This window comes from Anomalospiza imberbis, chromosome 1 (genome assembly GCF_031753505.1).
Source record: "Anomalospiza imberbis isolate Cuckoo-Finch-1a 21T00152 chromosome 1, ASM3175350v1, whole genome shotgun sequence".
NCBI classification, from domain to species: domain Eukaryota; kingdom Metazoa; phylum Chordata; class Aves; order Passeriformes; family Viduidae; genus Anomalospiza; species Anomalospiza imberbis.
The window spans coordinates 35200642-35223047 of record NC_089681.1 but is presented as its reverse complement, the minus strand read 5'-3'; the positions used below and the strand labels follow the sequence as shown (position 1 = coordinate 35223047).

Genomic DNA, 22406 nt, shown 5'->3' with positions numbered 1-22406 from the left:
ATAGGACCAGTGCTGGCAATAACACTAGAACTTCTTCAGACAAAGAACATTTTATGTCTGGTTGTATTAAAGATGAGCACACTCCCTTGTTGCAGAAGCTTATTTTTATGAAAATGTAGACTAGTTGCTTTTTCATATATGCTAAAATTAATGAAAAATTTCTAGCAACAAAAGGACACTTTAGCAATAATCTCCCTTTGGTGTATGAAGCAAATCAGAAATGGGAATTGAAGTAACTTGCAGCATTTGCACTTCTGATAATTTGGATGACTACACACAGGAGCCTACAGTCTTTCTCTTACACCTACATTCCTCTTGCATTTTGGCTTTTTTACCATTCAATTTTATTTTTATTGAAGGGCTATTGTATGCAATTATTCCCTCACAAAGAAGTTAAGTTGAAATAAATACTAACTACTATTAGAATTAACCATCTCATTCAGAGGATCACATTAGTAGTAAAACTGCTAATTAGTATTCAAATAAAATTACTTCATTATATTCCATCTGTTATTTTTCTGCCTTTTCAAAAAATGCTTAAGCATACTACCTCAGTTTCTCCATTAAATCTGAGCTTGCTTCAGAAATGAATCAGGATTTTCATTTTTTTCTTCCTTTTCAGCTCATTGGTGGAACTGCTCTTCTATCAAACCCTACAGCAGTAGAAGGTAATCCCATTTAGGAATAGAAGAGTGAGGATTAAATATCTGAAGCTACTCTTGATTTTCTGTCATGTAGCATCCTGACATTTCTTTGTGAAGGAAAGAATGTGTCAGGGTTAGCATTAGCATGACTTCTCCTGCAAGTCTGGAAAAACATCTGTCATTCTGCCAGTCTTCCCATTAAGTACCTGAGCAAATGCAGCGAGAAGATTTCATTACTTTCAAGAGACTAGTTCTGCTTTTATTTAGGTTTATTCTTTGCTAGACTTTTGTTTTTGACAATTGTGAAAAGGTAACTGGAATCCTGAATCCTGTCATATTTACAACTCACTAAATTTCTATGTGCTTAATGCAATTAAAACTGGAAGGAATATTGCCAATATGTCAACAAAAATGCAACAAAGTGATGGGAGGGTTAGTTCACAGAAATTCCTGAACTCCTTTGTCATGACCAAATGAAAGAAAATTATTCTTGTAAGACAAGGGCACGCTAAAAGGATTAGCTCTGATAAACTTTTATGTTCAGATAAAAGAGAGTCTGAGTATTAGGAGAACATTTTTTCATCAATTTCTTAAAAGCAGCTTTGCAGTTAATTAGAGACAAGTCTCCTGTTTTAAAAGCTGAATGGGTGATGGGGTGGGGAAGTGGGGAGTAGTGCAGTAAAGCAAAGAGGCCGAGCCCTGTAATGGTGTAAAGCACACTGGAAATGTGGTTTTAAAATACACATTTTGCTAATACACTTTGTGCTAAACCAGATCCTGCTGTGCAGAGAGGCCTTGCCATTCCGTCTCAGTCCTCCTGGCTGTTTGCTCCTACCAGTACTGATGCTCACCTCTAGAGTTAGCCAAGAGTGTTAAACTGGAAAAAAATTACTTTTAGCCCCACCTTCCTTCCTTGCCCCCCATAAAATGTGGGCTCAGCCAAACAGCACAGCTGGTTCAAGGTGCAGGTATATGTAACCAGCAATGGGAGTGCTCCTTTTGGAGTCAGCCTACATTCAACCACCTCAACTGTATCATAAAAACTCACCTACATGGTGTAAATCAGCATTATATAAGAAGTTACTCAGATACCATATAATTCAAAAAGTGGTTCATTTTAGAAAATCTAGTTTTAAAATCTCACAGAAATATATTCATTGGAATATGTGAGTAACATATTGAAATATATAACAGATAGGAGCAATATGTAATGTATGTATGGAATATATTACATGTCTAATATTTATGTAATGTATTTAAGATACAAGATAGACATAGCAGGAATTGTGGTGAAAATGTGGGTTAATTGGCATAAAGTGTTGGTGGTACAAACCATATACTTAATTTTATGCGTGTTCTTACATGCTTTGCTGAGCTGGGATTATGGAGAGCACCCTCTAGTCATGTTAGAACATCAGTTAAATCTACATAAATCAATACCATGTCAGCAGTTTTCTAGATTAAATTACATGACTAGGAATTTGTAGACTACTTTTATACAAGTATAGGCCTAAGAAAATAAGCAGCTTTTATAATGTTTCATCTTACCCTGGACTTGGAACATTTAATATAATTCTTTAGTAAGAAATTTCATACTAAAATGTATAAAATCTGAACAAATGTACTAGTCTGCAAATTGTTCAAAACCTGCAAGGCAGCATGTTTTATAGTATACCTAAAACCAGGAAAAACCATGACGTCTGCTTAGTTCTATGCAGGAGGTTTTACTTACACACCCAACTTCTGACTATACAAAATAAGTAGAAAGCCCTGTCTTAAAAGACAGAATGAATGTAAAACCCCCATAGAAATGCTGACATTTCTGCAGACCATGAAGAATTGAGAACAGACCCAAAAAGCTTAATTTGGTGAAAGATTGCTTATCTTGCTGTGATCTTGAAATAGATAATCTGTCATTGCATCTGTAGCCAAAATAATCAATTCCTAGATAATGGGAGAATTTAATTTGTTAGAAGTCAGAATTAATACTAATACACTGCAAGTCAATACCATTTGCATTGCAAGTGCCTGGTTTATTGCAAGATGCGGAAAAAATGTACAGTGTGAAGCTATGCTCCCAAACAGTAAATAAATTCAAAGCTTAAATTGCTTTATAATTCAATTTTCAGTTATATTTTTTGTCACTTGTCACTTTATCATGTCTGTATGCATGGATGTCCATTTGTGGAAACAATTTATGAAATAGATCTTTCTAAACACTACTTGGAAAAAAATAAACAAATGTTCATCCTGCAGACTTATTCATAATTGCTACTTATCAAATGTAGGAAAAAATATTATTTTGTATGCAATTTGTAACAATACATTAATTTAAATTTCATGTGGCTTTCAAATGAAATAGGAAAAGGAAAATCTGCTATTGCCTGGCACCAGCAAAGGAGATTGTGATGTGAACCAACAGAAGCAGCATATACTGACTGTTACCAAGTAATACATGATATGGATCCTGTTCTGCTCGGATTTGACATGCATTCTGCAGAAACCCATTTCCCCTTTCTATGGCATTGATTACATGCATACCCTGTAAGTCTTTATAATACTGCTTCATTCCAACCAAAAGGTTCTGGTGGCCAATTTCTACTTGCTCTAAGAAAGGCTTTTGTCCTGCTTCCCAGAAAAAGCTTCACATCTTCAGATTTGTAATTTTGGAATAAAATTAACAGTGGAAATCTGGAGAGTTAGCCGTTATTTGATAGTCTAATTTCCAGTTGTTAGAACTGTAAAAAGCTTTATGCAGAAGCTGATGCAGGGTTAACCTTGTCTGGGGGACTGATCGTCCAGCAGGGCAGCAGTAGTTCCCATGCCTTCTTAAGTAGCTTAGGTAGTCTGCTGCTAGGATACCAGGGTTTGGGAATCCCTGGCTAATATTTGCAAATTGCTTTGAAATAATATTTTGAAATAACATGTAAAAGTTTGAAGAGCTGTTTTTTAAGGAAAGCAAGAAAATGAAGTAACTCACTTCCTCTGAAGTGAATCATCCTCCCCCCATCACTTTTGAAAAAAAAAAAAAAACCCCACACTGTAAAGTTTATTGTGAGTAAAACCAATAAGGTTCCCCAGTGATGTACAGTAATTTATGGAAAAATTTATAAATAAGACTTGCAAATTATCGGGTGCTTATTTCCTGTCAATCTTAACTGTGAGTTCTGTCACTGATTTATAGAGGGTTGGCATCTCACCTTCAGAATCAAAAGGTTGTTAAAATTATTTTGTAGAGTTTATAGCAATCATAAAAATCTTTATTGAATTCTGGATAATTTCCATAAAGTCCATAGGACTCCCTGATATAATAAATGCCTTGTAATCCACTTGTCTGAACTAAGAAATACGAGTTATGTTAAGGCCTGTGAATATTTCTCTCTGAAAATTGTTTTCAGGGAAAGCGTAATTTCTCATTTATTGATAGCAATTGCCACTGCATTTAGTGGCCTGAATTTTCTATTGCAATCAATAGATAAATCATAAAGTTGAAAAGTTCAAGATGTTCTTTGGCAGAGAATAAATGCCAGCAGTCTCTACCTTTATGGTTATATTGACCTTATTATGGGCAAATCAGCCAACTTGAAAATAAGCAAGTACTAAGCAGTGGCCTTAATTTTAATACTGTTTTCTTGCTTGAAAGGACAGCCCGTGCTCTGTTGTCACAGCTGCCTAATTGAAATTTGATCACACAGCTGGATCACTGGTCACACACCAGTGACCGCTCAGCAGCTTTGGCAGCTCTTTGCTGTTACACTAACTTTTTGTTTCCCAGTCATAAGCAAATTAAAGCAGGCAGCTGCAAAATCATCAATAGGTTAAATTCATTAGCTGTTCTCTCTATGAAATAAACAGGAAAATGAAGCTCTTCTTGGTCTTAATTAGTTCTTATAAAAGTTGGCAGGGAAACAAAGACATTTGTACACTCCTTTATTTTTATAAGAGACTTGCCCAAAAGAAAAACCTCAGACATGTAATTTCCTTTTTTTTTTTTTTTTTTCCCTCTCCGGTGTTTAATGCTCTCAGTCAGAAGCTAACCCAGCACCCTGCCTCTGAGGGTAGAAAGAAAGGTGGTTTGGCAAGGGGTTACACTATGTCTCCTTTGTGCGGATCGAGGCATGTTCGGGGGAGCCTGCACAAGCTGTTTTCACAGTGATAGGCCACACTCTGTGTGTGCAGACTCCTGTACAGGTAATTCCTCTGCAGGAGATGCCTTAGCCGAGTGCTGTGGTTCCACAGTCGTTACCGCTGGCTCTGGGCCATGCCACATCACCCAGCAGTACAAATTTGATCTGGATCAGGTGTGGGCACATGATTACATTTCTGTCAAATTAGCAGAGTGCTTGGTGAGGATTTTCTGCCGCCTGTCTGCTTTTATCCTGGCTGCAGAGGAAATGCACTGGGCCAGAACCACAGAGCACTGGGGCCGTGTAGGCAACCAATACCTGTTGCAGCACTAATCCTGCTGGGGCAAAGGTAACCTGCCAAAGTTTTGTTTGGAACAAATTGAATTGGAAGAGCGCATTTCAACTGGAACAGCACCTTATGTCACGTACCCATGGCAGTGTTAAGCTGGCAGCAGAGGCCTCCAATGTGTTTAATATATAGTTAAACATTGGCGTATCCTTTAGCCACAGACTAGTCCAGAGGAGTCTTAATTCTCCTTATTCGTACTGTTTTCCACAGAATTTGCTTTTGCTTCATGCTTGTATGGTGTTCTGGCCCCAATATCCTTCTTAAGGTGCAGATCTGTGGTGAGCTGCAAACAATGTAAGGCTTTACTGCTGCTGAAAAGGTGTGATGTCACCACTTCCATTACATCAGCTCTAGTAATGATGCCAGTTGCGGAGTGAGTCAGGCTAGAAAGCTATTTTGTTGAAAAGTAAGGGAAAAAAATAATAGTTAGAAAGAAAATCAGTGAAAGTTTGGACTGCTCCTTTACTGGCAACCCTAAGATTAACTTGAGCCAACTGTGATCCCATGGGTTCAGACTTTGAGTTTCAGCTCTGACTATTTTCTAGCTGAAAGGTCTTGTCATAACAAGGTGAGGGAAAAAAAAACTTAAGAACAGCTGTGATAAATGGTTAACAATGAAGCTACTAATTTACTGAAATGTTAGTCTTCTGACCATTGCAAAATATTTCCAGTAGCTATGTGCATAATAACATTCATGTTTACTTTACTGGTGAAATATTTATGCTAATGAAATACATTTTTAAACAAATTTTTACTTTCTGACAGTAAGTAACATTCAGGAAAGAAAAATATCTTAGAGACTTCTCTCTTCTCATCCGTTAATCCGTAATTCCCCTACTGGGATTGCATTTTGCTTTAATTCTTTGACTTGTAACTCAACCACTGAACAGGCATTCCTTTCTGACTCTAGATAAGATAGCTACTCATCAGCACTTTAGAAAGAATTTACCTTTCTCAGCCATCAATTAAGTGAGCATTTCTAAGACAGGGCAATAAATCCAATGTGGGGATTAATGAAGCTTTAGAGAGAAATGCTATCTCCCCTGCTACATCCCCTCCCTCCTGAGAACTATGTACGTAAGCAGCCAGCTTGCAGGAATTTTGGAGAGAATAATTGAATGGTAGGTGCAGGGTAGAACTGAGGACTGACTATGTGGGGATTTCAAGAAAAAGCTTGCATAGACAAAGGCTGCAGGAGATGTCAGAGGGTGAATTATGAAAACTATGTGAAGGAGGAACAAGTAGGGAGAACTGTTTGGCGCTGAAGAAATGTTGTATTTGGTGGGGAGGACAAAAAGCAAGTCTTGATTCCCAAAGAACAGATACTATGAAGATATGGTACTGCTGTTTCCTAATATGTTTCTGGTAAAATAGCCTGAGAAATAGGTCAAAGTACTTATTTATACTGTTCAAGCTAATCTTCCTGATTCTTTGCTGTAGCTGATTAGGCCATGCTAAAATGAATAACCTTGCTACCAGAACTGTGGATTTGTAAAGAAGCTGTAGAATACTGCCTTAAAGCACTACAGCTGCTTGCAAAGTAAATTACCAAGACATTGCCTAAATAAAAAAATAGGGAATTTTCTTACTTCACTTTTACTCAAAGACCTAGAAAACTCACCTCTGAGTTGTCAAAGCTAAATAAACTTCCTAGTCTTTGCTTTTCAGAAAGTAATTTAATTTAAAGATGGAAAGATTATTGTGATTTACATCTTAGTTAAGGCTACCTCCATAACCCACTTTAAATTAGGGAGGATAGACAGAACTTTCTCATAAACCACGATGGAAATAAAATTCCTGGTGTTTCCTAACTGACTTGTTGAAAAAGTTAAGTCTATTACTTTTAATTAAAACGTCATGTTAGGGGCCTCTAGTTTAAATTGCCAGGAAAAAAAATGTTTATATCATGTCACTTAAGTAGTCTGCCAAGGCTTTGAATTGAATTTACTGGAATGAACAAGGAAGTTATAGGTCTGGATTGCTTCTTTGTTTCAAACTGACCACATAAAGGCATGAAAATTTTAAATATGTAACTGACTGTTCATTTAAGGCTTCTGTTTCTTGAGTTTGCTACTTTTTTCCAGTACTTCAGTTAAAGATATTAAAAACCCAAGATATATTTAAATTGAGATATTCTATGTGAATAGTAACAGAAGGTCACAATATGTTCAGAGAATTCAAATATATGAATGTTCTCTTATGAATACTTACTTCATCTATAGATGGAGTTGCAGATGGGCTACCAGATGGAATACCTTCCTTCAAATATAGTTCCATGTATTTAAAAATGGATGCAATGAAATCATATTATTTAAATCAATTCTGTTATTACTTTTGAAGCCATAATGACAGTAACTATTCTGTAACAGAGAAATGTGGCAAGAGGAATGTAACTTCTTGCTGTAAAATTGTTGGGCTTGACTGATGTCTTTCTAGGTGTCTCTGAAGAAGGGACCTTAATGCAATGCTCTTTTCTTTGGGAAATTGTTTGAGTATCTAACAGCATGCAGTAAAGTTCAGACAGGGCACTAGATGTCCAGGAGCATGTGAAACAGAACTGGATAAAAAAAAATTACAAGAAGAACATCTGGGGACATAGCAATTCAGAAGTACTCTTCCTTCTTAACAAAAATCAATCCCCATGCCTTAACCAGAGGCCCAGCACATCTTGGCAGGAGCATTCTTTTTTTTCACTGTCTCCATTGTCTGTCCTTTGACTGTCTTGCATAGATGGATGTTACAAATATTGATATCACCAGAGCATAATATTAAAATATAAAACAGAAAAAAAATCCTGCCCAGAGAGTGAAAACTACAACACACTACCCCTGTAATACACCCTTTCTGAATCCACATATTATCAGCCTACCATACTTCACTTATATCCTCATGCTCTACTTGTGTTGAGTCTTCTTTTTTCAGACTGCCATTCATTCACCAGTGAAAAGTCATCAGCTAGCAAGAGTTCTTCCTCCAGTATCCTCACCTGCCTTCTTTCTCTTGGCATGTCTGGTCAGTCACCAATATAAATTCCAACATTCTTGTGGACCACCTTTTTGTTGAACGAGGCACAGAAATTAGCAATAATAGTAATGATGGCAGGGAGGTTTCAGGGAAAGCAATCGGGGACACCTAGAGCCAGTTGCCCAGAACCATGTCCAGATGGCTTTTGAGTATCTCCAAGGATGCAGGCTCCAAACCTCTCTGGGCAACTTGTGGCAGTGCTCAGTCATCCTCACAGTGGAGAAGTGTGTCCTGATGTTCAGAGGGAACCTCCTACATTTGGGAGTTTGGAGTCTGGGCCCATTGCCTCTGGTTGCGGCACTGGGCACCACTGAAAAGAGCCTGGCTCTGTCCTCATTGCACTGTCCCTTCAGAAATTTGCACACATTGATAAGTTCCCCCCACGGAGCCTTCTCCATCCTGGACGGTCCCAGCTCTCTCAGCCTTTTCTCACTGGACAGATGCTCCAGTCTCTTCATCATCCTTGTGGCCCTTTTTTGGACTCTCTTCAGTATGTCCATGTCTCTTTTGTACTTTGGAGGCCCTTATCTGGACCCAGCACTCCAGATGTGTCCTTACCAGTGCTGAGTAGATGGTAAGGATTATCTCCCTTAACCTGCTAGCTTTACTGAAGCATATCAGCAAGACAGTTTATTTCAATTGTCAAGTTCCTCAAAGTAAAATCTGAGATCTTCTTTCCCTGCCACAACTGGAAGAAAGAGTCAAAAGCTGTAGGTTCTCCAAAAAGGTCACGAGTGCTTTATCTGATCACTTGTATCTCCAACATACTTTGATATTGTTAGTATTAACCCTACCAGATTCAACAAACTATGAATATAATTCAGCTTTTAAAAATCGTCTTTCCTTGCCTTGGAAGTTAAAATTCACACCACTGTTAAGCAATGACGCCAGTACCTTTATGCATGTATATCACTCAGCTCCAGGTTTTAAGTACTTCAACTCTCTATGAGCCCAGAAAAGGAGGGAGTGGTAGGAGGAAGGACTGGAGTGACTCAGAGTCCTTCAGTCCTTAGCTCTGGCTATGTGTAACTGAAGGCTTCTGAAGCAACCCCAGACCTCTTGTTCTGTCTTGGCCATGTTTCAAATTATTTATGTCTGATATTCAACTTTGAATTTCCAGGCATGTTCTGATTTGCCTGTTTTGAAAAGACATGCAATGTATACATGCAATAAAAAGTATAAGCCAGACTTTATAGATAGAAGACCTTTGGGACTAGAACTGTGTTTTAGTTTTGTATTGCCCGCTACTTGTGGTGCACTATCAGGTGTTGCAATACAAAAACCAAAAATTAATGAGAAGCATGAAAAGGTATTAAATTATCTAGCTCTTCTTCTAAATTGCATAGCTGATCTGACAAAAGATTTATGACAAATCAGAAAATTTTGAGTCTTTTCGAGATTCTTTAGAATGTGTTAAGGATACAGAACACCAAAACACCCTAGATTTGCTGGGATTGTGTTCGTTTCCTTCAAAGTAAGGAATGCTAGCAGGAAAAGCAAGGCAGGTTGCAGCGCGGTCCCAGCTCTGCACGCCAGAGGGCGCGCTATCCACACGGAACTGCAAGTCCCGGTGTGTGCCAGGAATGCAGAGCAGGGATCTTGTAATAGGATGAATATAAATACAAGGGATTTGGATAACCTGGAAGTGATTTTATTTTCTCCCCATTTTTGTTTTTCCCTAAATTTCTTCTTATCATTAGAAAGAGTACACTTTGGTTTGGTTTGTATTGCAAGAATGATAAAGTCATTTCAAAGATAAGAGATCAAGCATGCTGATTGAATAATCTGGTTTATTGTGTCCATGCAATGTAATGAATTAGCTATACCTACTCTGTTGTTATTGTTCTGGGAAAGATACTTTGACTATGCTATTTTGACTTCTCAGAACTATGAAAAAAACTCACATTTTAGACTGAAATGTCCCTTGCCTTCTCCCCATACAAAGCTGAAATTTGAGGGAATGTTTGAAATTAAGTATATACCTAAGAACAAGAAAAATGTTAAAATCATATGCTTCACATTAAAAAGTATCTTCTTAACAATTTTTTATTAACTCTCCTGTTGTTGTTTTGTTTTTATATGGTCATAATTATATAATCATAAATATGCTTTGTATATATGTGATTATAACATACATTGTTGTGTATTTGACCACAACTGTATCATATATGTGATATGCATATCTCTCATATATATATATGATCATAAATATACTTTATAGATATACACTTCATATGATAATAACTATAGAACCCATAATTCCTGTCCTCCTGGCTCTGCTCATGGATGGTGGGGGATAGATGTGAATAAAGGAGTGGATTTGAGCGGGCAAACAGGGTGGCAAGGGGAAAGTGTTTTAATTTTTGTCTTGGTTTCTTACCATCCAAATCTCTTTTAATTAGTTATAAATTAAATTCATTTTCCCGAAGTTACATCTATTTTGTCCATGACAGTAATGGGTAAGGGATCACCCTATCTTTATGTTGATCTTTGAGCTTTTCAGTTTATCATCTCTTGCCATTCTGTTGAAGGGGGGATGGTGGATGGTGTGAGGTGGGTAGAGGTCTGGCAGCCAGACAAAGTCAACATAGTACAGAGGATATGGTTTGGAATTGGGTGATCTAGGAAATTTTTGAGTGCAAAGGATGAACTATTTGGTTCCAAGGATGATATACCAAGAAAAAAATGAGTTTTTAAAATCTCTAGCATTTATAGTCTTCTCTGTTTCAAATGAAAAGGAATGGCTCTCTAGGTTTTCATGCTGTAAGAGGAGAAACTCCATCAGAATAAATTTACAAGAACTCAGAACTAAGTCCTGAAGGGACTTGTTCAATTAATCCTGTTTTGGAAGAAATTATGCAGTAAACCTAAGCCATGGCTGGTCTTAAAGAAGTGAAATTTAGAGCAAGAGACTGTTTTATATTTAAAACAATTTAATATATTTGCATGGGGAAAAAAAAAAAGACAAACTCAATACTCTATCAGGAGTAAAGCACAGAAGAACAACTAACTCAATACACAGCTGTCCCAAATTTTTTGGTGTCATTAACTCTTGGATATATCAGCTTTTAGACTCATGAATGTTTTATTTGCTCTTTCATAGATCTTCCTGAGAGATAACCAATGGGATACTGGACAACAAAAGACGTAATCAGACTCCACTGACCTGTTTAACCCTGATTGTGAAGGATGAAAAGCAGCAGCTGCTTTCTGTGGAGCAGCACTTCTGGTGGCACTTGCTTCTTTCCTTTGGGATGATATTGGCATAAAGACATCAAGGTATTGAACTCATAATGTTGTGAGTTTATACGTGTCAGACTGTGTTCCACCAATTTTTGAAGCAGGTATGTTCTTTGAATAATTTTGCCTTATTTTTCAGCACTAATGCAAATGAACTATGGGTATTGTAAGAAAAAAAGGCATACATATTATTACAACCTCTGTATAAGATGCTTAATGCTGGGTAGTATAAAATCGACACAGAAGGAGCTGAAGTTATCTGGGGTCCCACCTTCTTAGGAGATGTGAAATTGTTACCAGAATTTGGATGTTTTTTAATAATTTTACTGTCATTCAAGGAAGAGAACAACATCTTCTTGCTTTTGTTCTACTGAACAAAAATAAGTAGCTCAAAAATATTATTCTAATGTAATTTCAGCCATCAGGAATGTATCTAGTACTAAAATTGTGACAGTTAAAGGAGAGTTTAACTTTTTCTAGAAAAGTATTGTCTCTTTGCACTTTTAGGATTTTATAGGACTGCTTTAAATAAGTAAGAAATAATTTTGATTAGCTAAAGTTAAAGCTTCAAGTTGATTAATCACTAGAAGACTGAATAGTCTATTGAGTCTAAATTTCCATAGCTGACTGGGTTATTAAAATTATTTTATGAGAAAGTACAAATTACATGACCATGTAGTTCTTCAAAATTAAATCCATCATAACTTTAATTTTGGTTTATGCTTCAGGGCTGCCAGGTTGCTGATCAGCATTATGTCACAGATTTATAACTAATGCTGTATATCTGTGACTTCACATGGTTACTACCATTATCTTGTGCATTAACAGGCTTCATGTGCCTTGCATGATTCCAGTGTCAGGATAGATACCAGGATTATGTTAAATATGCTCTACACATGCCATCATGAACAGAAAGGATGGTAACTACTGCAGGTGGTAAAGTAATATCTAGATACTCACATGCAATTTCATTTTCTAATTGCTAACTTAAAACCAGAAGTTCGGTACATTTAATTGAGGGATTGTTTTCAAAACTTAGAAGTAGAAAGGTATTTTTTTCAGCAGGTCAAAGGACCCTTAATTGTGAGTTGGTTGATCAGAAAAAGAAAACATCAAAGTAAATCCTTTGTGCCATAATTACTATGTGGATTATGTTTCTCTGTGTACTTACATGGTATTTGATTTTCTTTTTCATATTGAATAATACCAAAGAACTTAAAAGTGTTACGTGATTGGTTCTGAACCAAAATGTGGCTTAGTAAATAATATATGAATAATGTCATGATAGTGTTTCTAGCTCAGCAATGAGAAAGGTGTAATAAAAGAGAGAGTAGTCTTACCTAACAAAGCTGGTTTACAGCTTGCTTTTTGGTTTTTTCTGTGATCACTTTTCAACTTTTGGAGAGGGGTCCAACACTCAAAGAAAGAAAGTTGTGGTGAGAGTTTTGTTGTGGCAAGTCTGCCATCAATGAGCTGTAGCTTTCTCTTATGAATCATAGGAATCTATATCTTGTGGTTTAAATTATGGTTTATGTAGCATCCTAGAATGGTTGAAGTTGGAAGGGACCCTGAAGGTCATCTAGTTCCAACCCCCTACCCTGGGCAGAGACACCTTCCACTAGATCAGGTTGCTCAGAGCCTCATCCAGCCTGGCCTTGAAAACCTCCAGGGATGGGGCAGCCACAGCTTCTCTGGGCAACCTGTTCCAGTGCTTCACCACCCTCACAGTGAAGAATTTATTCCTAATATCTGATCTAAATTTAGCCTCTTTCAGCTTAAAGCCATTCCCACTTGTCCTGTTACTACATCTACTTGTAAAAAGTCCCTCTCCAGGTCTCCTATAGGCCCTCTCTAAGTACTGGAAAGCTGCTAGAAGGAGTTTCTGCTCTGAGTTTCTTTGTGTCATTGCCTAGCATTAGCTAGGTCTGGTTTAAAAATGTTTCATTCTTCAAATCCAAAAGGATGAACTGCACACCGTAAGAAGGTTGTCAAACCACTCAGTGAAGAATCACTGGTTTGTCTGCTTCTCTTCTGTGATAAAGGAAGGAACAAATGTTAGATCTAAAGGGGACTAAATCTGTCAGTCTGTGCTAGCACTATACGGTAAGGGTACCATGTTAAATTTATCATTCATTCAGTCCTAAGTCTTGTATCTCAAATAAGATAGGACCCTGATAGATGTCAGTGTTTCCCATGACCATTTATAAAGTTACTTTTATAACTCTCATCTACTCTCATCATGTAGGTCCAGATTCACTCCACTGAGTCTCAGGGTCATGGGTTAGGAGTCACAGAATCAATCAGGTTGGAAAAGATCTCTGAGATCACCAAGTCCAATCTATGACTGAACACCACCATGTCAACTAAACTATGACACAATGTGCCACACCCAGTCTTTCCTTAAACACCTCCAAGGATGGTGACTCCACCACCTCCCCAGCAGCCCATTCCAATATCTAATCACTCTTTCTGTGAATAAATTCTTCTAATGTCTGACTTAGACCTCCCCTAGTGTACCTTAAGACTGTGTCCTCTTGACCTGTTGCTGTTTGCCTGGGAGAAGACGCCAACCCCCACCTAGCTACAATCTCCTTTCATGGAGTTGTTGGGAGTGGTAAAGTCACCCTTGAGCCTCCTTTTCTCCAGGCCAAACACCCCCAGCTGCCTCAGCTGCTCCTCATCAGACTTGTGCTCCAGATCCTTCACCAGTTCCATTGCTCTCTTCTGAACTTGTTTCAGCACCTCAATGATCTTCTTGAATTGAGGGGCCCAGAACTGGACACAGTACTCAAGGCATCCTGAGCACACAGTAGAGATCGTAGGGAGAAAGTGCTTGGCCAGTTGTTCTCGGAGTCTGTATGTCTGTTGACAATATAAGGAGTCTAGTTTGATTCAGAGTCAAATTTAATCACAATTTAAGCACCTGAGATTGGTTAGGCTGAACCTGAATCCTTGTGTTAAGAAAGTAAAAATTCTCCACTTTGTTGCATTAAGTAATACTCAGAGATACAAAGGTCTTACCCCGCTGTAAGAAGTCAATAACCTCAACAAACAGTGGAATAATGTAAACAAACACAAATAAAACTAGGTGGAAATATAATGTTTGGGTATTAATGCTATAGCAAATTTATCTATTCATTTCAGTGACAGCAACATCAAGTCTTTACCATGAACAGTGCTACCCAACACAAAAGCTTCTGTTCTTTGGTTTTTGCTTTTCCAATTTCTCATTTTTTCCTAATTGTAAAATATATTATCGGACAGAGTATAATATAGAGGAGATTTTATTCTAGATTCACTTTCGTGTATTTTTAACCTTTTGCTTCCTGAAAAAATCTATTAAAATGAACAATAAGAAATATTATATATACTTGCAGTCCCTGGTATTTTATATTATGTTCTACATTAGCAGCTTTGGTAATGCACTGCTATCATGGCTGAACAAAGGCAACGTGCTTTGTCAACATCAGGTGAAGCGTTATATGAAATCCTGGCACTAGAGAAGGGAGCAACACATGATGAGATTAAGAAGTCCTACAGGTATGTAAAATGTGCTTTGCAACAGGTCTAAAAATGCTTATTTGTCTGGCATGATTATGACGACCTTAAAACCTTTTGAGTTACCCGCACATTAGACATTCATTGTCACAATCCTTCCTTCTTTTTAAATTTGTGAGCCTGAAAAGAATCAGAGATGATGCAATGTGAATCTACTGATTTCATCCCACAAGCATCTGTGAATAATCAAAAATATTTTAATCTAAGTGAATGAGAGGTCAGACTGTTGGGATAAACCAACCTGGGCTATCTGAATACTGTACCCAGTTCTTGTGTTAGTATTTTTCCTGAAGTTTGTTGAAAAGTATAGCTAATGCAAATGCTGTAATGACAATTTGAGACCTAGAGTAAGAGACATAAGGAGTTCAATCAGTTCATCTTGTCAGACAAGAAAAAGAAGATTATTTAGAAGAAAAGATAGATTTAGAAGAAAATAAAAAGATAGGTTGTTTGATTGGAATGTGTAATTTCCTTGAAGGGGAAAATTGCTAGGTGTGAGATAGTTCACTTTATGAAGGCAGGCATGATAAAAAACAGAGCTTGGGATCTGAAAATTATTTGAGCTGAAAAAGAGGTACATGATTTTAACTGTGATATAATCAACTACTGAAAAAATACTGGCACAGGAATGGTAGTTTCTCTATTGAAAAAGAAGAGAGGACATTAGGAGTAGTTTGAGTCAAACAAAAGTTATCAAAATGGTGGCAGATATTTTATTGTTGAAATGTAACAAGACCTAGAAGTAAGACCAGAAGATTTTATGAGTAATTTTGCCCTTAAATTTGCTCAGCTGCTGTTGAAAGAGAAAAAAAAAATCAATGTCATGTGTGAAGTAGATGTTCTTGACACTGAAATATGTCAGACATGTATTTGCAGGTTTAATAAATATTGTAAAACTTTTATTACAGAATAATTCTGGGTATTGTTGGTTGCACTATATTACCAGGCAAACTTAACACAGCTCACTTTTCTTATCAAATGTAAGAATATATATGAACTCAAAACGGTTTATGAAATAGATCTACTTGCATTGTTTAGCTTGAATTTTGGCAAGACTCTGTCCTCCATGTTTTTGAACAAATTGCATTTCCTATGCTTTCTGTTCCTAAAGGCACATATTCAATGGAGGCAAAAGTAGTGAATGTCCAAACTCTTCATACAATGGAAGGAGAACTGTTGACATCCCATGGTTCTGTTGTCTTGCATAATTATACCACTGGGAAAAAAGCATACTGTGGTATCAAATTCACTTACGACTTGAACCTTCTGTGTCCCTGTAGTACAATCTAGCTGTAGAAATCGTCTTCTGTCTCAAACTTCATGTTTTCTGGTTGCTTTTACATTTAATTTTCTAGAAATCCCCAAAGGAGAAAGTTGTCATGGAAGAATGTAGAATGCAATTAACTTTATTTAATGCTGAGCGTGAATATGGATCATTTACACAGTGATCTATGGCAAAACTGACAGTGGTGCTTCCTCCATCTTTATTAGTAATTAGAGGAAAAAAAAGGCTGCTTCTGACTGAAGTGGAAATGTCAGAGGGATTCACTTTTAATAGAGTAGCTGTAAATATTTGCAAGATAAAATGATGAGTCAGTTTCATAGATTTGCTTTAATTATAATTTAATTTATGTTAATCCAAAAATCTGCTGTTGGAATGGTATTCTTTAGTACAAGGTATAAAACCAGCCATACCTGATTCTGAGTTTCCTGCCATTATTAATTAAGTCACTGTTAATTATACCACCACAGCCCAGGGCAAAATTTGCTTTTTAATAAACATGACAGACATGACTCTGTGATTTTATTTGGAGTTTGGCACAATCTAATTTATCAGGGAGTAAAGCTAATGGGCTTTTAATCAGCAGAATTTCAAGGGAGATCTGTTTATCTTCAATATAATACAAAAATAATTTTAGAACCTTTTTTTGGCATAATAAATGAAACTGTACTTTGACTTATGCTTTCTTGTCTGACAATGAAGTTATATGCAGAGAGATAGATACTGGATTTCTTTTCTTCAGAAGTTTCAAAAGATCCTGTTTGATAGACTGCTTGTAAGAAAATTATAGAATTGTAGAGTGGCTTGTGTTGGAAGGGACCTTAAAGATCATCTACTTCCAATCCTCTGCCCAAGGTTGCTCAGACTTGACAAAGTTGTTCAAAGCCTCATCCAATATGGCCTTGAGCACGTCTGGGGATAGGTCATCCACAACTTCTCTGAGCAACCAATTCCAGTGCATCACCAACCTCAGAGTGAAGAATTTCTTTGTAATATCTAATCTAAACTTTGCTCTTTCAATTTCTAACCATTGTCCCTTGTCCTGTCAATACACGCCCATGTCAAAAGCCCTGCTCCAGCTTTCTTGTAGACCCTACCTAAGTACTGGGAAGCTCCAATTATGTCACACTAAACATTTCTCTTTTCCAGTCTGAATTATCCAAATTATTCTGGCCTTCCGTCCCAGGAAAGGAGCACCATCCTTCTAATCATCATGGTGTGCCTCCTCTGGACTTGCTCCAAAAGCTCAACATCTCTGTGACAGTAAACTAGGGATTAAGAATTTTATTAGAAAATGTGTACTCACTCTTAATGCCATTTAGTTACTACAAAGAAAGGAGGGGAAATGGCTTACTCATGCCTATGCCAATGGCCTGTTCTACTCCTGATACAGCCTCTGGGTCCACCCAAGACTCCACACAGCCACAAGAGGACACAGCACCTATGGTCCAGGAAAGGGAATGAAAAGCACTGGAGAATGCGGGCATCGATCCCGCTACCTCTCACATGCTAAGCGAGCGCTCTACCACTTGAGCTAATTCCCCACCCTGCAGCCTCTGACCGAGGTCCTCCCCCCGTCCCAGGCACCCAGCCCTCACCCAGGATGCCCTGCACCCAAAGCCTGGGCCTCCCATTCATATCACTCTCATACCACCAACCCACCCACTCACTTTCTTGCTGGAGGAAACTTTGACCAACTTCAGTGCTCAGAATCACCATCCCCTGCCCAAGGGTTCACGCAAAACTGCTGGGGCAGTAGTATTCCCAAATTCAGACAAGAGCTGATGACTGGGCAGCTCATTCTGGGGAGTCCCCTGGCCAGGACCAGAAAAAGGCAGCAGTGTCAGTGCAGAATGTGTGCCTGCGGCAAAAAGTCACTCCTTCGAGCCGGAGTTGAACCAGCGACCTAAGGATGGCCGTGCAAGGGAGCCTACAGTCCTCCGCTCTACCAGCTGAGCTATCGAAGGAAGCATGGGCACCTGCCCAGGACCTCGCCCAGCACTTTTCCCAAGCTACAGTGTACCGTCATGCTTCTATTACCACATCCTGCTTCAAACAGCCCCAGCTCCAACATCACCAATCCTTGCTCAACACTTTAGCCCATCAGTCATGCAAACCACAAACAGAAATGCTCCATAGGTGTGAGTCTGTGGGCCTTACATTGGGCACCTCCCTGAGGGCTCCCCTGGCAGGGAAAAACTCCTTTGAAGCAGTTCTTTGTTAGGAAAAGTAGACGCACAGGACTTTTTCAATTTTCAGGTTCTTGTTTTATTGTTATCTTATTAAGACTTCAGCACACTGTCTGCACTCAGACCTTACATGTGTGAAAAACAGCACAAAAAGGTTTACAAACTCACACTGCAAGGTCTTTTTATGTCTAATCTAAAACTAAACTACTTAATTAAGGAGTAACACTTGAATTATTTCCCTTTCTAACTCAATAACTAACTTCTAAATGTCCGCAATGCAGATTTTTCTGCTCAATTACAAGATACCACCCAAACCCAAGAAGAAGAAGAAAGAAGAAGAAAAAAGAAAGGAACTCAAGACAGCACCCTACATCCTCTATATTGCATCTATCTACAAAATGCTAAAAATCTTAAAATCCAAATTTCTCACCCATGTGACATACTAAACTACTCTCTACAATCTCTACAATCTATTTCACACTTTTCTAGTCTCTAGTTTACTTTGAGGCTTAAGAAGCCTTCTCCATTAATGAAAGTGAAAATCAGTGTTTTCCTAAGAGTTAAAGCACTCCAAGGCAAACAAAAAGATATACCCCATCCCCTAAGTTTCCACACATAGGCTCCTTGGACGTCATCTTCTACAGATAGATTCCTCTTCGGGCCACACACAGCTTACCAATATCCTGCTGCAATTTCCCTTGATTGTCTTTCACTGTGCTGTCTTTTGCTGTCTGCTTAAGCATAAGACAAACAAAATTACAGTCATTTCTCTGTTTTGTATCCTATTCCTAAACATAGCAACAAGTCCTCCAAACATCTCTTTCTCCAAACTGAAGATGCCCACTCTCCTCAGCGGATCCTTAAGGACAAATCCATCAATTCCTTGAGATTCTTAGCAGCCCTTGACTGAGGCTGTAACATTTCATTGATGTTCTTTTATGTACTGGGCTTGATATTTGAGAACTGTCAAGCAAAGAGAGAGAACATAATTTCTTCTGTTAAACTGCCCATAGGAATTTTGATACAACCCTAAATATCTTCCTTCTCTGTAAATTCAGGGCACACAATAACTCTCCACAGGGGACAGATGGAGCCCTGGCAAAGGACCCTGTATCCAGGCAAGGGGAATGAAAAGCACTGGAGAATGCGGGCATCGATCCCGCTACCTCTCACATGCTAAGCGAGCGCTCTACCACTTGAGCTAATTCCCCACCCTGCAGCCTCTGACCGAGGTCCTCCCCCCGTCCCAGGCACCCAGCCCTCACCCAGGATGCCCTGCACCCAAAGCCTGGGCCTCCCATTCATATCACTCTCATACCACCAACCCACCCACTCACTTTCCTGCTGGAGGTGACTGCAGACAAGCCCCATCGTCAGAATCACCATCCCCTGCCCAAGGGTTCACCAAGAATGCCTTGGCCAATTATCTCCCACAGCTCCCACAGGCAAGAGCTGATGACTGGGCAGCTCATTCTGGGGAGTCCCCTGGCCAGGACCAGAAAAAGGCAGCAGTGTCAGTGCAGAATGTGTGCCTGCGGCAAAAAGTCACTCCTTCGAGCCGGAGTTGAACCAGCGACCTAAGGATGGCCGTGCAAGGGAGCCTACAGTCCTCCGCTCTACCAGCTGAGCTATCGAAGGAAGCATGGGCACCTGCCCAGGACCTCGCCCAACACTTTTCCCAAGCTACAGTGCACCGTCATGCTTCTATTACCACATCCTGCTTCAAACAGCCCCAGCTCCAACATCACCAATCCTTGCTCAACACTTTAGCCCATCAGTCATGCAAACCACAAACAGAAATGCTCCATAAGCTCCTTGGATGTCATCTTCTACAGATGGTCTCTCCTTAGGGCCATACAGATCTTACCTATATCCTACTGCATTTTCCCTTGATTCCCTTTCACTGTGCTGTAGTTTGCTCTCTGCTCAAGTATCAGATTAAGGAGAGCTGTACTTCCTCTAATCTGTAATCTCCTACAAGTATGAAGGTCATGCCTAAGCCCTTTGATTCTCTCCTTCAACAGTCTGAACATTCTCACTGTTCCTGCTCATCCATGTAGAGCAGTCCCTCCACTCCATGAGGTTCTCGGTGGCCCTCCACTGAGATTCTTCAATTCCACTGATGTCCTTTTCTGTATGTGGGATCACCTGCTCCCAAGCATCCTGATGGCCTTCTTCTGAGGTCACTGCACATGGTCCACATGTGTCTTCTACACAGAGGCACAAATCTGGGCGCTGTCATGGCTTTATTTTGCAGGCCATTAAACATCACAGAACTGATCACCCACACCCTTCCCCACAGTGGGAGTGGAATTCACAGGGTGTTAAAAAGATGGTTTAATAGGGCAGAAAAGAAATTGAAAGTGAAATAACAACAACAATAATAATAATAACAATAATAGTAATAACAACAATAATAATAACAACAATAATAACAACAACTCTAATATTAATAGAACTAAATCACATGATGCACAACAGAGTTGCTTTACACTCAATGAATGATGCCCTGTGAGTTCTTGAGCAGCAGCTCCCAGCCATCTTTTCCCCTAATTTATATACGGAGCATGACGCCATATGGTATGGAATATTCCTTTGGCCAGTTGGGGTCAACTGTCCTGGCTGTCTCCTCCCAACGCCTTTTGCCCACCAGCCTCCTTGATGGTGGGGTAGTGTGAGAAGATGAAAAGTCCTTGACTCACTATGAACTCTGCTCAGCAAAAGCTAAACCATCAGAATGTTATGAGTATTATTCTCCTCCTTGATCTAAAACACAGCACTGTACCAGCTACTAGTAAGAAAATGAACTCAATCCCATCTGAAACCAGGTCAATATTTATGCCTTATTTTATACCATTTATGTCATGCCAAGGTCTCACAGGTTCCAATGCCTCTTTTATGGTCTTTTTACATATATATGCAGATATCATTCCCTTAGCCTATGGACCATTTCTCTAAAATATCAGTTGAGTTTATTTTGTCCATGACTTTGGGCTCCTCTTTAATAGTAGTCCTTTGGGCAGGAGAGATGATGAGTGATATTGGACTGTTGCATTCTGAAGACAGTTATGGTTCTGTCATTGCCTCACATAGTCTGGTCTAATAAAAATTCATTTTTCATAGATTAATAAAGCTAATTATTTATTGTAGTAATTTTGATATGGCATATAGCAACCATAGCAAAGATGTTACACATTATTATATAGCAATTAATATAACACAATTCAAATCATAGCTTGTTCTCACACAGACTCAAATCCCCTTGAAGTACACATCATATTTCTCCATCCTACTGCATTACTCACCAAGTGCACCCAGGTTCTTGATCAAAAGCAGTATCATGACGGGATTGCCTTTGCCTGAAGTAGGAATAGCCCAGACTGACTTACACAGCATAATTTCTATGTGCACTACAGGGACTTTTCCCTTTTGTAAACGTACATCAAAGTTTTGGTTGGGCAGGGCCAGTTTGATTAGAAGATGCTCTAGTGTTGGCTAACCATGTAACTTTTGCTAAATGTGCATTCCAATATGAAAATGTCCCAGCACCCACTGCTCTCAGTGTAGTCTTTAACAGTTCATTTGTCCAATTTTCTGGAGGCTGGTGCATGGTAGGAGGTGTGATACACCCATTCAATACCATTCTGTTTGAGCCAAATGTCTAAGAGGTTGCTTCAGAAATAAGTACCATTGTCTGACACAGGTGTTCTTTCTGGGGTTCATTTTTACCTTGTTTCTCAAGGCCAGGATAGTATTCCAGCCAGTGGCATGAGGAACAAAATATATTTCCAGCCATCTGGTTGTAGGTTCCACCATAGATAGCAGTAAAAATTTCTTTAAGCAAAGAGTAGTCTAGCACTGGAACAGGTTGCTCATGAAGGGGGTTGAGTCACCATCTCTGGAAGTATTTAAAAGACATGTAGATGTGCACTAAGGGACATGGTTTGGTGGTGGACTTAACAGTGCTGGGTTGATGCTTGGATCTGATGATCT

At 38.8% G+C, this 22406-nt stretch overlaps 1 protein-coding gene and 4 non-coding genes across 9 annotated transcripts in view; 1 reads left to right on the top strand and 4 right to left on the bottom strand.

The window, feature by feature from the left end:
• The window catches only part of DNAJC5B (DnaJ heat shock protein family (Hsp40) member C5 beta), a 55794-nt gene that overhangs the window by 6207 nt on the left and 27181 nt on the right, over window positions 1–22406 (top strand). Inside the window, exons 1-3 of one of the 5 annotated variants that reach the window (XM_068187634.1) lie at window positions 1549–3188; window positions 11248–11488; window positions 14797–14924. In XM_068187634.1, the coding sequence (XP_068043735.1) occupies window positions 14818–14924 (107 nt within the window). In that variant the 5' untranslated portion in view covers window positions 1549–3188; window positions 11248–11488; window positions 14797–14817. Of the gene's footprint in view, window positions 1–1548; window positions 3189–4750; window positions 5121–5142; window positions 5689–11247; window positions 11489–14793; window positions 14925–22406 lie in introns of those variants that run through there. The other 4 variants (XM_068187654.1, XM_068187663.1, XM_068187669.1 and 1 more) reach the window with 4 other exon arrangements.
• Window positions 17696–17768, bottom strand: TRNAA-AGC (transfer RNA alanine (anticodon AGC)). The gene has a single exon. It is a non-coding gene; the product is annotated as a tRNA-Ala (tRNA).
• TRNAY-GUA (transfer RNA tyrosine (anticodon GUA)) lies at window positions 18103–18191 on the bottom strand. The gene is given in 2 exon segments: window positions 18103–18138; window positions 18155–18191. It is a non-coding gene; the product is annotated as a tRNA-Tyr (tRNA).
• Window positions 19552–19624, bottom strand: TRNAA-AGC (transfer RNA alanine (anticodon AGC)). The gene has a single exon. It is a non-coding gene; the product is annotated as a tRNA-Ala (tRNA).
• On the bottom strand, window positions 19963–20051 carry TRNAY-GUA (transfer RNA tyrosine (anticodon GUA)). The gene is given in 2 exon segments: window positions 19963–19998; window positions 20015–20051. It is a non-coding gene; the product is annotated as a tRNA-Tyr (tRNA).